We start from the raw sequence: 17,703 nt of genomic DNA, 5'->3' as shown, positions 1-17,703 counted from the left end.
GGCTTGGTCCTAATGTCATGGAACCATGAACCAGACGTACAACAAGAGATAGGTGGAATAAGAAGGCTTTATTGAAAATCAAGCCGTAGCTAAAGTCCAAACGGATGGCTAAACTGAAGCAGGGTCTTGCGTAGACGGAGGTCAGGAACCAGGAGGGTAGTCAGACGTAGCCAGGATCAGGAACCAACGGGGTAGTCAGACGAAGCCAGGATCGGGAACCAACGGGGTAGTCAGACGAGGCCAGGATCAGGAACCAGAAGCAGCAGCAGTCTTTGAAGCATGTGCACACAGGAGGACCAAGCAAGGAACTGAAGCCACAGACCTTCTATATATATGAGCTAGGCATCCAGCTCCTCCCAGTGGGAAGGAGGAGCCGCAGGGTGGGAGGCTACAATAAACCCAGAAACCAAGATGGCCGCCAGCACATGTCAAACGAAGGAGAACAGTGAGAAGGTAAGACCATGACAGCTGGTTTACATGGTTACCACCACTCTGCAATCCATCGATGATAGTTGTGATGGTCATACACTATAGTAAAAAGTTTCTGCCTCTCTGATGGCCAGGACATAGGCTGGTGCTTTTTCCTATGGTGTGCAAGCTCGGCCACCACTGCTGGATTGCAGGTTGGTCGTAATCATGGAAACAAGCATTGTATAATGTGATGGAAAAGTGAATCCAGCCAGCAAAGGAAGCAATATGGACAATCGCAATACATTAGTAAGTGGCTTGTATTAACTTGCTCTACATAATAAATGCCACTTGCTGAAGTGAGACAACTTCTTTAAGCTGCCAGCTCAGGGGGCATGTCCTTTCTGCTGCAATTCTCCCTATTACAACTCAGGAGACAGATAAAGGATGGAATTGTGCATGTGCATCCAAGGTGGACAGAGAAATAAGAAAGATTCTAGGGGAGAATATCTCCATACATATGAAATCTGATCTTATAGACACCATATTAAAGCAACTATGTGCATGAGCCCTAATGTCATGGCTAAATGGCAGTCACAAGACAGCTTCAGTTTTATAAAAGTGTGGCATAACAATGTGAACTGTGCTTTTATGAATTGTTAAGAGGAAGTCTTGAGCTCATCAGATTGAACATCTATGGGTGAGGTTTTGAAGGCCTTAACATTATGATCGATTCATTGTTTAAACCTGCTAATACCTACCTAACATGCGTTTCTCCTCATTGGAAAGCCCAGTTTCTTTGTCTTCTTCCGTATTTGGTGTGAGTTGATCATTTTTCAAATCGGATACAGCTTTGGTAGAACTATCTTCACATTTCACAGATGGGACATTTAGCATGGAGGAGTCTTCCACAAACATCTGGATGAAGACAGCACATATGAAATCCAGTAAATGAATAATATACAGGCCTGTCTGCAAATAACATGTTGTGTTCTGCTTGAAATGTCTTACATGTGAAGAATTGAGAACATTTAGTCTACAGCGTTTTTACTAAGGCTATAAAAATGAATGCAAAGCATAAAAATAATACTAATAATTAGAGATGAGCGAATTTCATGTTATGCAGGAGAGGACTCTCCTGCATAACGGAAACGGAACAGATCCGTTTTGCAGCCCATAGACTTCTATTATGACTGAATGAATAATGGAATGCCTCTAAAGGCATTCCGTTATGCATTCCGTCATAGAATTGCGTTATGGTCCTTGTGTAACGGAATCGATAACGCAATTCTGCTTTTACCACCAAACGAAGCATCAATGAATTTCAAAATATGAAATTCGCTCATCTCTACTAATAATGAAAACCATGTGCAGTGTATGACAAAAACAAACGTGTAATAGGTAACAAGACTGTAAATGATAAACTAATACTGATGAATGGACTGTAAAAAATAGAAACATGGACTCACAGAGAGTCATAGAATCATATCATTATATTTCTGATACTTAAAGGGAACCTGTCATGTGGATATTTGATTATAATCTAACTAATTATATACAATCATTAACTACTAAAAAGTGCCTTAGATGTATTCACTTACTAGTGTGACAGATGGTTACCTCATAATATACACACAAAGGTGCCACATGCCGCATGCTAATGAGCTGATTTGAGTCCAGCGTGATGTCAGTGAGTCCAGCGTTTATTTAATTCAGAGCAATAGCCACTCCCCTGCCCACCTGCTGCTAATTCATATGGAAAATAACTGTCATTCAGCAGCAGGTGGACGGGGAGAGTCAGGAGCTCATGAATATTCATGACTCATAATTATCAGCTGGAGCTTTTCAATACAAGATGTTGGCAGATTGACTGGGTCAATTAAAGAAAGTGACCCAGCATTTTGCTAAGAGAATCAGTCACCTATTTATGTTGCCCTTAGTTAGGACACCATAAAACTGGTGACAGGTTCCCTTTAAGTACCATTTTCCTTAGGACACATCATCAATATAAGATCAGCAGGGGTTCAACTCCCGGCACCCCCGACGATTAGCTGCTTTTACTAGATGCAACGACTAAAACAGACACCCGAACTACACAGCTCAGTACAATATGTAGTGTAACATTCAAATGAATAACGAGGCATGGACAATACACAGTGGTATCAAAGCAACTCTACTAGTTTACATTCACAAGGGAAAAGTACTGCCGTTTTGTGCTGGAAACTGCACTCAGCTGCAAAGTATGAATAAAGCTTAAAGTGTACAGAAATGTATCTAATGACAAGAAAGCCCAATGTAGTCTCTTCCAGTCCAAGAATTGAAAGATCACAGCTGGGGGACGGGGTCATTGATTGACAGCATGTGTTTTGGTTTTTTAAATTAGTACATTTTTGGAGGGGAACATTGGAGGGACTAAGAGGGGCCTTTTGTCTGCTAGAACATGGCGTTCAGCTACTTTCTAGTTTTATTTAACTTTATACACTTTTGTATACCGTCTATGGCCCGAATCTGCTTTCTCTTCTTAATGTTCTTTTATTTCAGTAATTAATAGAATATCTCTGATATTTAAGGCATATTTCAGGATTTTAATATTTATTGCCACTCTTTAGTATAGGCCATTAATATATGATCTGTGGGGGTCTATCAAACAGCCTGCACCCTGGTACGATCAACTATTCCTGAGTTGCTCTGGCACAAGTTCTATCCACTTTGAAGCCGATCAGATACTCATGGCTTATCCCGAGGATATGCCATCAGTATTTAAATCCTTGAATACCCCTGTAAACACACTGACAGAATATCAAGTGCATTTTATACAGAGGCATACAAGACATGTACTTAGAATAGTCTGCCCTTAGTTATAAGTGTTTTCTATGTTCAGGATTCCGATGGCCTATCCTTAGCATAGGCCACCAATATGAAGTCAGTGGGGTCCGGCTCTTGGCACCACCACCAATCAACTGTTTGAAGAAGCCGTATCGCTCGGGCCAGCACAGCAACCTCTTCATTGTTTACATGTGGCCGTCCATCTCTACTTAGTGATGGGGTAGGGTATTGCAGATTCATCCTATTCAGGTGAACAGGGTAAAGCTGCGATACTCTGCACTGCGCTGCTAAGTAGGCCATCAATATCCTCACACTAGAAATCACTTTGTACAGTGGCAACATATTAAAAGTGATAGATTTGCTTTAAAAATGAATGTAATGGTAATATAGCAGTCTAAGAGCTCATGCAAATGAACGCGTGGCAGAGGGCCCGTGCTGTTGACCGCAATGCACGGGCACCGACCGTAGGGCTGATGTATGCGGACGCAGGACCCATTCACTCGAATGGGTTCCACAATCCGCATCCGATGGTCTGCACTGCAAAACAGTAATGCATGCACTACTTTTTCGCAGTGTGGAGGCATGGACAGAAATCCCATGGTAGCACTTCATAGTGCTCCCGTGGGGTTCCGTGCCTACGTTCCGCACCGCACCTTCCGGATTACGGACCCATTCAAGTGAATTAGTCTGCATCCGTGCTCGGGTGCACAAACGGCCAATGCCTGTATATTGCGGACCTGCTGTTTGCGGGCCTGGCCGTCACATGTTCATGAGCCCTAAACGTTGCCTGAAGCATTGCCTAAGGCTAATTTCACATGTGCAATGTTTTCGTCCAGATGCGACCCCTTTTAAAAACGGACAGCATCCTACCTGAACATTGATTCATTAATTTCAATGGGTATGCGAACATGAGCATTGTTTTCACTGATCATCTGTCCATTCCGAAAAAATCTATCATGTTCTATCATCTGTTCTTTTATGTAGGACTGGTTCATTCAAATCAACGGATCAGTGATAAAAAAAACTGAAACACCCTGAAGGACGGCTGCTAGTAGATGCTGTGTGTTATCCATTAGTATTTTATGTGCATGAATAACAGATGACAAATAGATGGGCTGAAAAAATGGAAACACTAAGTGCAATCACAGACAAATCATCAGTTTTTCACTGTACAGATTTGGGCAGGTTCCATATTGTTTGTGTGAAAGAGGTCTAACCAAATATCAATATAAATATTAAGAAAATCACTGGCATTGCCATCAATACATAAACAGACACAAGAGATAAGTCATTGATTACAGGCCTCAAGTGATGTATTCGTCCAACCTGAAATGAGGACTAAAATAATGTCTCTGCAAGAAGCAAGCCATATATCCAGTTCACATTACAGACCTGGTAAATATTTCATGAGAATTTCCAGTCTCATAGTTTTTCTTTTAAATCATTAAACTGTTTTATTTCATTTTTTTTTCATCTTTTACCTGAGGTTCATCTTCCTCGATAAGAGTCTGCAATTTTCCTGGTGTACTTGTAATTTGTCTCAGAATTTGAGGCTGGTATGAGGAAGGTTCAGTCTGGACATCTACTTAAAAAATGCTGATTATTAATACTCCAAGCCACCATACAAAAGTGAGTGAGCACAGATTACATTATTGACCCCATCAAATACCACATAAGTAAACTTACTCATTATCAGAACATATACAGATTTACTGGTAAATCTCATTTTCATCTATTCAATGTCTTGTAGAAAGTAATTAGGTACATAAAACCTGCCTAAGCATCCACAATATATTAGTTCTAAGGCAAGTGACATACAGGTCACAAGATAAGTCTCCAACTAGTCTTCCTTAAAATTGTGCAGCAATTGCACAATATCAGCTGCCATTTTTCTATATGTATAGTTGTACCTTTTGAAGAATAAACATATTTCTATAAATCTGCTTTTAAAGGGTAGTTTTCACTTCAGAAAACGTCTGACATGTCATACAGCTATATCAGAGCCTCAAATCAGCAGGGGTGCCGCACTTTATACTCCTTATGTAACTCTCACGGTGTGGTTCATTGTGACAGTTTTGGCCGTGTAGGCTGGCTGCATGCCCTCTCGTGTACTGGCTGCAGGCTGTCTCCTGTCTATGCTGGTTGCCTGGGGTTGCGTGCTGGCTGCGGTGTTTTGTGGAACTGCTGCCTGTGAATGTTTGCTCTCCCCGTGTCTGCTTCTCTGTGCAGTTCTTATTACTGTTGCCGTGTAGGCTGGCTGCAGGCTCCCTCGTGTACTGGCTGCAGGCTGACACCTGTGTATGCTGGTTGCTTGGGACTGCATGCTGGCTGCGGTGTAGTGTGTGAACTGTGACCTGTGTTTGTGGATTCCCGTGTCTGCATCTCTGTGGCTCATGTCTCTAGTGCCGTGCAGGCTGGCTGCATGTGCTTTGTGTACTGGCTGTGGGTGTCCCCATGCATGCTGGTTCTGCGATGTGTGCTGGCTGCAGCCTTGTGTGTGAACATGGCCTTAGTATGGATGCATTTCTGTTGTGTCACGGGTTGTTTGTGCTCTGGCGTACTGGCTGCAGTGGACTCTGTGTATTCTGGTTGCCTGGGGCAATGTCCAGTACTGCAGCCTGCGTGTTCACTTCCCTGTTCATGCAGGCTCCCCTCCCTGTTTGGTTCTGATGGGGTTAACTTCTCCTGGTCCATTCCTGGGTGTGGCTTATCAGGTGCCCTCATTATGCAGCTATAGCTACCTGTGAGCTGTGGTGCTTGGGGTCAGTCTGTCTTGTGTCTTTCTAGGTGTAGCCCCTTGCTGTGGACCCAGTTTTTTTTTTACCATCTACCCTTCTGTGTGGTATTGCTTTGGTGTTTGATGTTATGTCCTTGTCTGATCTGTACCTGTCCTGTATGATGTTTATGTTATTATTGTCTGTTCCTTGTTTAGCCTAGCAGTGCTCTAACTGCCTCTGATAGCCTGGCAGTGCTAAACTGCTTCTGAACCTGTCTGTTCTATGTCCAGCCTGGCAGTGCCTTCTGCTTCTGATTTAGTCTATCCCTTGTCTGTCCTGCGGTGCCTTACTGTTCCCATCCCATGTTTGTCTTGCCTTCGTGAGAGGGCCCCTGGGTTCTCCAGAGGAAGGATCTCTAGTCTGTGTGGATCTCTAGTCTGTGTGGATCTCTAGTCTGTGTAAATCTCTAGTCTGCATGCAGCCCTGCCTGAGACTGCCATACTTTCATTCCACTTGGGGTCTAGGCATCTGCTTCTGTGCTGGTTCTCATTCATCTTGTTGTCTGTTCCTTGTTTGCTTGGGTTCTAGTTTTGTTGTCTTTCCACTGCTGATTTCACCAGCCTGGTTCTCGGCAGGTAGGGGCCAAGTGTACCGGGACCTTCCTGAAGGTGCGAACAGTGAGACCTTGGCCCAGTTTATCCCCACCACAAAGGGCTCCGTAAGGAACGGGGCTCACTGGCTCTCCGCTATCTGGGTTTTGCCTCTGGTCTGCCAGTGCACTTGGTTCTGTGGTAGTGCTACCACTATTGCCTAACCTGCTTACTGTCATGTACTTTTATTACACTTGTAATAAAGTTCTCTGTGGGTCCTTGGTCTGTTTTGCCTGTGTCCTGTTTGCATGACATCCTGGAGGTCTGCCTTGGTCCTCTGGCACGTGCCAGTAATACAGTCCAAGGAGAGTCCAAAATGAAAGTGGAAGTCAACTAAAGCTAGAGTGGAACATCGCTCAGCTGGAAGCTTGTATCTGTTTGTTCCAGCAATTGTGTCAACTCAACACCTTAAGCTCCACCGATCAAAACTTCACTTATCTCTCTCTCTATGCCAGAACTTTTTGACATTACTTACAAAGTCTCAGATACACATATTTGTATATATTTATACTTTCAGACCTGTCTCTTTTGCATCTTCTTGCATAGCAATGTCAAAGACACTTTCTGATTCAAAATCTTCATCTTCCATGAGATCTTCCTGGGCAGGTTTTCTCAAGCCTTCTGTCATCTTAGATAATATATTGTACTGCAAAGATAACATATAATTAACACTTAAAAGTATAAAATAATAAAATATATGTAACAGTTAAACATTCCATTTCAATGCATCCTTTTAGGCATGTTAAGCTAGCTAAGGTAAAAAAAATATATTACTATATAAAAAAAAGATTGCCTGCCCTTAGAATATCCTAAGTTGGGGATCTGAGCCTCAATGGCTGAAAAAAGGCTATACTTACAGTACTTTTACAAAGTTAAAAGAAAGTTCACTACAGGATGCAGAAATGCCCAAATGGTATATCAGGGAGATCGCAATCAGGGTGAGAGATGTCTTGTTACCCCTACTTTTCTTTGTATCATATGGACACCATACTGGTGACTGTTACTTAATTTACTCTGTATGTTATCATCTGTATACAGTATATATCTTTTATGTATTTTATCATAGTTAAGTAAAATTTTTATGCACCTAAGCAATGTCAAGCTTATTTTATTCCCAGAATAAATTCGCAGAATTCACGGTAATATAATTCATATAGCCGAAATACCCCTTAAATCATGTATTATATCAAATAATAGAAAACAAATTACATATGTTCATGTGCACTATGCTCACTTTATATTTTAATATGTGTTATAAATGAAGGTTAGGCTTAGGTATAATGTGAACATGCCTGAAAATGTGATAGGATGATAGGTAACACAAAATTGCACATCAGTTGCAAACATGGTAAGCATATTCAGGGGGAAGCAAGCTTTTTGAAGCTTTCCATATCCTCATTCCCTGCCACACAAAATGTGAGTGGGATGTGGACGGGAGGATGCGCCAAAATTATTAAGGGGCTTGTGCCTCTTAATAATTATCACATATCATGAGCCAGTTTGGTTTCTTTATTAAAAATCAGAGATTCCACTTTTAATAAATGACTCTACTGTGTTTATAGAGTACTATGGTAAATCATTGCAAGGAAAACCATTTAAGATGACTAGTTTTATAATCAGATAATTGCTCCAGCATGTGTAATACAGAGCCCTTCTGACAGTCAACCATTTTACCTCTTGCAGCTTGTCTGCTATGTCTAACATTTGCTTCAGCTTGATGCTCAGCGCTTCCAAGTGATACATGATTGTGTCATCATCTGTTATAACCACACCACAGCTTTGGTAGTCATGCTGTTGGTCTAACGAAAAATATTGCAATGGAAATTAGTCAAATGATACATGTAAAGGATGCATAGAAATAAATAAACCGTCGAAGGGGACCTTGCACCGCTCCTGACATGTCTGTTTTAATAGCTTCAAGCATTCCCCATGTACTAACAGTTCTGAAACATCTATTCTTATGACTTTATGTTGTGCTATTCCTTAATTATTTCTGCTAGAAGATATAAATGAGTTGCTAGCAGTCTGCAGTAAGGGTACAGAGGGGTGGTAACCAGTTGGGGGTGTGTCCCTGCTGTGGGGATTCACTCTGGTAGACAGGACAAGCGGGTGCAGTATAGAGGCAAAGACACCTTTGTAACTCAAAAGCTGCAGTGTTTATTCACACTAGTTGCAGGTTCACAGTATGACAGTCCATTTTCAGTATTGGTGTTAGTTCACACCCAAAACAGTTCATATAGAAAACATTCACCTTTGATCCTGGTTGTTTAATCCACACCCGGCTGAATGCTTAGCCTCAGAAAGTCCACCTGCAGGCTTTAGACGGCCTGCTTGCCCGACACACTGTCTTCAGTTTTCAGCCCACACACAGGCCTCAGATCTCAGCAGAGTTTCACACCGCTCCAGTGTCAGAGAGGAGTAATCCGCCCACCTGACACTGCTGGCTGGTTTTTATTGGCCTATCAAAAACCCGGCCTGGACCGTGGGGAGTAGTCACCCACCCAGCACTTTGACTACTACCAGTAAGAGCCGTCCCTGATCAGCTTTTTACAGCCATACTAGATAGCAAGGTGTCACACAGCAACTGCTGCTGACACATGAAAACTGGCTCTTACTCCACCGAGGCCAGAAACCTCGGTGACACATACCTATTATCCACGATGATTCCTTGTACCTTCTTACACTGCACAGACTCGCTCTATTCAATCAGTGCTGCCATTGTCAGACTGTGCAGGTACACACCTCTAACTGGTTACCACCCCTCTGTACCGTTACTGCAGACTGCTAGCAATTCATTCATAACTTTCAGTAGAAATAATAAAGGAATGGCAAAACATAGAGTCATAAGAATAGATGCTTCAAAATTGTTATTACATGGGGAATGTATGAAGCTATTAAAACAGATATGTCAGGACTGATGACAGGTCCTCTTTAATGCTACTCCCTAAGTTGCAATTTTAGGGTTTAACAAAGTGATTATCCAGATAGGTCAACTTTCCTGATGCAACTTTGGAAACCAAGACCTGGAATGAATTAAAAAAAAAGAGAAGCTGCATCTGTCCTTTATACTTTATCTCCTTTTATCATCCACTCCTGATTTTGGCTTCCAAAACTGCATCAGGGAATCTGACAGTGTGGCTGTATCCTAAGATACAAGTCTATGCTGTGTGGAGAGTTTGATGCCTGGGATGATGATTGTCAAAATAATGAGCTGCATATAACTAATATACTGTAATTAACATTAAAAGATTCTGGCAGATTGTAAAACTTTTTGTTTTATGTACATCAGTGTAAGTAGTGACCTCATTAGTATGGAATATCATTACATTTCACTAGGCACATTCGACTGAGAAAGAATAGCCTGAGCATTTTCTTGTCACATTCAGGTCTGTTGTTAGTTTGATTTCTATTATTCTTTTATTTGTCGCCTGTCAGGGAACCTATGCAAATACAGACTCATTATTAGGCGTTCAGATTTACACATCAAAAAGCAGGCTCCAAAATTGAATAACACTTTATAGATAATGAGTTATTTGTCACAGCATAGAAGAAGAGGCCAAAGACCATAACTGTTGTTTTAGCATAGCCGGTACATAGAAAGTGAAGCAACTATAGGATTTGTGCCTGATATGATTAGATCATCGTACAAAACGTATCAATAACCTACTTCATATAAATAGTTTACAACACACAAAAAAATCAAATAAAAAAATTAAATACTTTATAATTTTACGCAGTCTGACAGTTTATATCTAGATGTAATGTGCAATTACGAGCAACTGTTTAATTTTACTTGTCTTGTACAGATGTTGGCTTACCGCATGTTTTAAAATCTCCTACTAATCCTCAAAAAATTCTAGATTGAAGTGCAGCACTACTGATGGCATTAAATGAGCTCAGCTAAATTGCCAGAAGTACAACATGGATAATTTTGAAATAAGTGCAGCAACATGAGATGGCATGAAAAGTCATCATATGACAGTTAACATAATGGGGCAGATTTATGTAACCACAGTAGGCAGGAATAAACAGACAGTAAGCCCTAACTGGAATGCCCCCCTGCTTTCCTTGCCTACGTTCAGTGCAAGCCCTAGGCAGCAAGTCTGCAACTGGTTGATGTTCCCTCTCTGCTAAAGTGCAAGACATACACACACAGAGAAAGAACAACACAGAGAAGGAGGCGTACAGAAGTGGGTTGGAGCGTACCAAAGTGTAAGACAGGAGGTAGTCAAATAGCCAAGCTGAAGTCAGAACCAGACGAGTACTAAAACACAGTACTAAAACACAAGACAGAGATGGTCAAAGGCAAGCCAAGGTCAAATATAGAAGCAATCCAAACATACACAGAACTGGAACCAGGAGCACAGCTAGGGAGTCAATGACTATCACTGGCACTGATATAAGGCCAGTAAGGGGTTTAAATAGAGCACCGAGTCTCAGGATCAGAACCTGATAGGTCATGACTCGGCACTCGATAAATCAGAAAACTAGTACACAGGAATAGATCAGTCTAGCAATCAGTGCACTGCTAATCTCCTCCAGGACATGCCCGCTGTGGGGAGAAAGAGCATTGCATCCTGTTACTAATGACACTGTGGCTTTAGCAGCATGTCTCTCCCAACGCAGTTGCGCCGAAGCTGGAGATTTTGCCGATGGAGCCCCGACAGGTACGTTTGTGACTTGACTTAAGGTTTGAAACTAAAAATGTGTACAATTACACTAAAATGCATATAAGTTTTACTTACAAATTGTTGAAATATTGTGATATTGGTTAACACACAAAATTGTTCCTGTGGCTTGGATGACTGACATTGATTGACATGCCAGACAAATCACCTCTCCTATGTTTATTAACACATATTAAAACTGCTGTATAATATTATGATTATCAGAGAAGAATACCCTGGAGGAAACATACAGTGGATATAAGTCTATGTACAGTCCATCATTGTATTACAACATTCAATAGAGTGCAAGTGCAAACAATTCATCAATATCAAAGGACATCGGACAATTACCCATACTGTGTCTCCTCCAGGATGGCGCCAACCCCTTAGGCTTATGCTAATTACCTGTATAAGTAATTATCCCCTGGTTGGGGTATATATCGGATATTTTATTTAGATATTATACTTGTTTGTTACTTTCCCTATTGTAAAGCCCTGTGGAATATGCAGATACTGTCATTTTAAAGGGGTAGTCCCATCTAGCCATTAATAGCATATACAATGCTTATGCCATAAATATTTGATAGGTGCGGATCCCACCTCTGAGACCTGTTACTAGCTCAAGAACAGGACCCCTTCTTGCACCAATGGGAATGGCAAGCTGGTTGCACATACACAGCTTTCTCCATTCACTTCTATGGAAATTATAAAATTACAAATTACAAACATTTTTGGAAGTGCCATAGAAGTGAAGGAAGACAGCCAGGCATGCATGGCCACTGGGGTCCCTGGTATCAAGATAGATGCGGTTCCCACCTCTGGGAACTCTTCTTATCGAACATTCATGGGATATGCCATAAATATCAACATAGAACCCTTTTAAGGTTCATGCCCAATTAACATAATACTTCTCAAGAAAGAACAGTGATAGATACATGAAAACGGTAGAAAATAAGCACAGATTTATATATTGACATACCGGAGCTGGATTGTACTGACAGTGTCACCTTCATGTTGGTTTTATTCGTTTTGGAGGTTTGCAAAGAAGACAATCTCCCGGGTGCAGTGGAAACAGAACTTAGAGATGAGTATCTCTGAAGTCCATGTGACCCTAATAACCATTCACGTAGCCGTTGTACTTCTTCTTGAAAGCAAGTGTATACTGCCAGGCAGGCTTGAATTCTGCATTGAGAAAAAATTTTAATTGAAGATACACTAAGTAATTAGGACAAATCTAAGAAGCCTAGAAACCAATGTGCCTAGAGATGTGCTGCTGGTGCCTAACTTTTCTGGGATGTTGGTTATTAAGATCTAAACAGTCCGAGGTCTAAACACTGTCTATTCCAAAATGCAAAATAGATCCTAAAGTAATCTAAATGACTGAAAGTCTACAGTAATTGCACTAACTCCTGGTGAATGCTGACTGACAAGATAATTTAACCTAGTTCTAAAACAAAAAGTAATTGTAGAGCAGGCCTGGTTTACATGTAGCACTTTTACAATTGCCATTTGTAGATAACCAAAACGATTGTATCTATCAAGTTACTTTCCCTGCTCCCATCTTTGAATAATGTAATAGGGCCTAAAATTTTGCACGTAACCACTCTTTACTATAATCTTAAATATCTCTTTGCATAGCTATGAAGTATAAATCCAGAATCATTTCCTCTGGAACTATTTTTTAGATATGCTGTTTGGCAATCAGCCGGGCAATATGTTTGTAGTTTTGCTTAGTAATAGAGGATGTGGTGGGATGTTGACAATGTGGGAACTCTGTCCTATTGTAGAGGTCTAGGACTGTCAGTCACTGTGAATGGAAGGAATGCTGTCAAGTATTCTGAACCTGGTTACAATAGAGAGGTAGATGGTAGCTGGAAGGCAGCAATGTATCTGTATTTCCTGCTAAGCACTTATTTTTATTATCAAATGGTCCACTATCATGCTTTTCATTTTAACTAATAACTTAAAATAAATTGCAAACAGATATAAGCATGTGGTGTGACTAGTATGTGCTTTCTTCTCCATTTCTTACCGTTCATAAAAATTACTGGCACTTTTTAACACTTTTACTTTGAATTTCTCCTTTTTGGGGATTCTTTCTTCTCCGAAACCACTCACTGATACTACTTCCTTTTTATCTTTGGTGATGTGCTCCCTTAAAATTTCCCAAAGTCGATCCTTAGAATCTTTTACTGAAATTATTTCTTTTAGAAAAGACTTGCAATTTAGAGCCAACTGGTTTGATACCTAGATACCGATAAAACAACAGAAATACAAACCTTTAAATCATTGTAGGTACTTGGGGCTAGTTCACTTCCACATTTTGTAATGTGAAATTGGTTACATTATCTAAATGATTACTTATATGGGCTGTCTGATGTATTTAAACAGGAGCCCAAATCCACTCAAACTGAAAAATGTAAAAGTCATATTTTCACTTTGTATCACTTTTGGTGGGTTTTGGCTCTTGGCTTTACTATACTGATCTAGAGGTATGCAAAATCCCAGTTCACAACAATTATATGCTTTGATCCATCTGTGTGCCATGGTGTTTTTACAACAAGAATATCTGTCGTGCTATTCTTGATGTCAAAAACACATAAAACCTGAAAAAAACAATTATATTCAATTAGGGCTGTAGGTTTTATTAGATCTTTCATGCCTGTTTTGGTTCGTTTAAGAACAGAAACCATTCTGTTGGCTGTAGCTTACGCATGTTGATTTTGTACTATACATTTTTATGGCCCCTTTATGTTTCTTCTAAAGACTGTATACCTTTAAAAACTCAGTAAAAAAAAGTGCAAAAAGAAGAAAAGAGTAATTACAATCTTGCGAACAGAACCTAGATGAGCAAAGTTTCTTAATGTAAACAACAATTAGAAGGCTGCCGACTAAGGCTACTTTCACACTAGCGTTCGGGCGGATCCGTTCTGAACGGATCCGCTCATAATAATGCAGACGGAGGCTCCGTTCAGAACGGATCCGTCTGCATTATTTTTAGCATAGAACAGCTAAGTGTGAAAATAGCCTCGTACGGATCCGTCCAGACTTTCAATGTAAAGTCAATGGGGGACGGATCCGCTTGAAGATTGAGCCACATTGTGGCATCTTCAAACGGATCCGTCCCCATTGACTTACATTGTAAGTCTGGACGGATCCGCACAGATCCGCACGCCTCCGCACGGCCAGGCGGACACCCGAACGCTGCAAGCAGCGTTCAGCTGTCCGCCTGTCCGTGCGGAGGCGAGCGGAGCGGAGGCTGAACGCCGCCAGACTGATGCAGTCTGAGCGGATCCGCCTCCATTCAGACTGCATCAGGGCTGGACGGCTGCGTTCGGGTCCGTTCGTGAGCCCCTTCAAACGGAGCTCACGAGCGGACCAGCGAACGCTAGTGTGAAAGCAGCCTAAGGCTACTTTCACACTAGCGTTCGGGCGGATCCGTTCTGAACGGATCCGCTCATAATAATGCAGACGGAGGCTCCGTTCAGAACGGATCCGTCTGCATTATTTTTAGCATAGAACAGCTAAGTGTGAAAATAGCCTAGTACGGATCCGTCCAGACTTTCAATGTAAAGTCAATGGGGGACGGATCCGCTTGAAGATTGAGCCACATTGTGGCATCTTCAAACGGATCCGTCCCCATTGACTTACATTGAAAGTCTGGACGGATCCGCACGGATCCGCACGCCTCCGCACGGCCAGGCGGACACCCGAACGCTGCAAGCAGCGTTCAGCTGTCCGCCTGTCCGTGCGGAGGCGAGCGGAGCGGAGGCTGAACGCCGCCAGACTGATGCAGTCTGAGCGGATCCGCCTCCATTCAGACTGCATCAGGGCTGGACGGCTGCGTTCGGGTCCGCTCGTGAGCTCCTTCAAACGGAGCTCACGAGCGGAAACCCGAACGCTAGTGTGAAAGTAGCCTAAGCAGGCAATTATCGGCCGTTCATGAACTGTTCATACCAGCAAATTGTCTGCTCATCAAAGGAGGAGAGAGTTGTATTTAGATGCAGAAACTGTCTTCTCTTTATGGGTATGAGCAATCACTACTGTGATCATTCATCCCCATAGAGAATTATTGTTTCTGGGAAGTAGAACCCTGTTTACACAACATGACCTTCTGCCCAGGATCAATGATATTCAAATAAATGGTGCTTTCACTCGAAGAACGAGCATTTGTTGAATTTCAGGAACAAGCTTTCATATGAATGTTCAATCCCAATAAGCATCCCAATAATCGCACCGTTTACAGAACCTTTAACTACTGAGTCACAGCTGCAGTCCAAAGGAATACATTAGGTTGTATGCAATCTTGCGGACTGCTGCACTCAGTAGTTAAAATCAATCAATCGCATTACAAAAAGTTGCAGTGTAGCCCAGGCCTGAGTCCTCTGTTGCAATTCCTTGATTGGCATCTTTTTTATCCCTTGTCTTAAAAGTTGAAGTATTTTAAAGAGGACCTGTCACCACTCCTGACAAGTCTGTCTTGGTAGATAAATCCACATAAAATGACAATTGTAGAGCATCTAGTATTATGACACTATGTGGTGCTGTCTCTCTTTTATTACAAGTTTATGAATACATTGTGAACTACTAGGTGTTACAAGTTGTGGTGGTTTGTCCCTGCACAGTCTGACCTGTCCAATCAGTGCTTGCAGTGTATGATTCTGCAGGGCTACACCACTTATAAAAGGGGAAAAGTAAAACCCAGTTGTCAGTTTATTTCAAAATGTATTGTAGGAATAGCACAACACACAGATGTAAGAATGGGTTCTCCAGAATTATTATTGCAAATAGTTACTAAAACAGACATGCCAGGAGAGGTTACAGGTCCTCTTTAAACTCTTCTCGGGGTTAATGATCTCCACACACACACAGTTATAATAAAAGTTTTTACATATTTAATTAAGACAACCATTAGAAGAAATATTGTGGTCAAAGATGCATGCCTGTAAAGACTCGTATACTTGAGTAGTGTTGACAGGAACTGGAATAGACATTTTAATAAAGCTATAGACCCAAGGTTTGCATCTTTTTTGAATCAAGTCATGCTCTTGGTTAGAGTAAAGTGCTTTGAAAAATAGTACAAAAAGGGTTAGGGTAGGATAAATATTGGTTCCCTGACTTGCTTTAGGATTTTTAACCCATCTTATAGATATTTGCCAGCTTAATCATAGAGAAAGAACTTCTGCTTGACATTGCCCACACACCATTTTCCTGTATCTCTTACTCCCATATTAATCAGGTTTTAGATTTAGGTAGAAATCCTCTTTAAAAGAGAATTATTACATTAGTACCATTTAAAATACCACATTGGAGGAATAATCCACATTAAAGCATAACTACTGTGACAATATTATGAGTTGGCACCTTAGTGAGCAGTAGTCCCAAATATCCATTCTTTGAGAAGTGTCGTGTTAGCATCTCCATTTGTTGGATACTGTTGAAGAAACCTGGTAGAATACTGTTTATGATGTTTTCTGGATTGTAGTCTGTGCTCAAAGCATCAAAATGACGATAAAGTGCTTCCAAGTACTTAACACAATCCTTAGTAGCATTCAATGCCTCTGTAATACTGAAGAACAAAGAGCTGCATGAGGTATTTAATACTAGTAGAGTAAACGGGTTTATGCTAATTATTTGATCTTCACAGTTGAAAGCTATTCCTATGAAAGCATGTACAGAAAAGGACATAGAACCTCTCACTGGTCATCTATACCTTCCACGTCACTATATGATGAAAAGTATTTTGAAATGACAAAAGGTTCTAACCTGATATCAACTGCTTTCCATCTCTTTAGGAGACGTGATTTTGAAGAAATCATAATACCAAGGACAGATTTACACTCTTTTCCTCGTAACTGTTCAGTTATTAAACTCAACATTTTCTGTCTGTGGTGCCAACGCTCAAGTTCAGTCAGAGGAGTTGTGGTAATGTCTAGCACCCTGGAGGAAAAAGAACATTACATGAAATTCAACATCTGTCATTTGGAGAGTTACAGCGTCGGCCACATGACACAGCTCAGGACCAAAAGTGAGTGGGAAAACTCACAAATACAGTCACCGGTAAAAAAAGATGCCTTCATTAAAATTTTCATCATGCACCTTTCTAATGGGGCAGAGAATAAAATTTTATTTTGTGGGAGTGCTTCTTTAACATAAGCTTTAAACATAGCAAATAGTGTAAATTAGTAGATGTCTATTAGTGTTAATAAGACTCTGAATGACTAGTCATCTACTAAAGACAATGGGGCACATTTATTAAGACTGGCGTTTTAGACTCCGGTCTTAATAAAGACCCATAGCTGGCAGTGGATCCACTGAAGTTATGAAGAGTTGCAGGCCTCTCCATAACTTCAACGCATCCAGCGCCAGTTCTAAATGTTAAACTGCGTCCTTGCTGTCTTACATTTAGACCATTTTCTACGCCGAAAACAGACG

At 41.2% G+C, this 17,703-nt stretch overlaps 1 protein-coding gene across 2 annotated transcripts in view; it reads right to left on the bottom strand.

The window, feature by feature from the left end:
- Positions 1-17,703, bottom strand: part of LOC122934573 (dynein axonemal heavy chain 5-like) — a 266,469-nt gene that overhangs the window by 220,729 nt on the left and 28,037 nt on the right. For both annotated transcript variants that reach the window (XM_044290144.1, XM_044290145.1), the window contains exons 6-13: positions 17,035-17,208; positions 16,633-16,837; positions 13,301-13,515; positions 12,248-12,450; positions 8,276-8,400; positions 7,121-7,247; positions 4,716-4,816; positions 1,170-1,326 (exon numbers count right to left, since the gene is read on the bottom strand). In XM_044290144.1, coding sequence (XP_044146079.1) covers positions 1,170-1,326; positions 4,716-4,816; positions 7,121-7,247; positions 8,276-8,400; positions 12,248-12,450; positions 13,301-13,515; positions 16,633-16,837; positions 17,035-17,208 — 1,307 coding nt within the window. The remainder of the gene's footprint in view (positions 1-1,169; positions 1,327-4,715; positions 4,817-7,120; positions 7,248-8,275; positions 8,401-12,247; positions 12,451-13,300; positions 13,516-16,632; positions 16,838-17,034; positions 17,209-17,703) is intronic.

Source organism: Bufo gargarizans, chromosome 4, assembly GCF_014858855.1.
Source record: "Bufo gargarizans isolate SCDJY-AF-19 chromosome 4, ASM1485885v1, whole genome shotgun sequence".
NCBI classification, from domain to species: Eukaryota; Metazoa; Chordata; class Amphibia; order Anura; family Bufonidae; genus Bufo; species Bufo gargarizans.
This window is presented reverse-complemented; position numbering and strand designations above follow the sequence as displayed.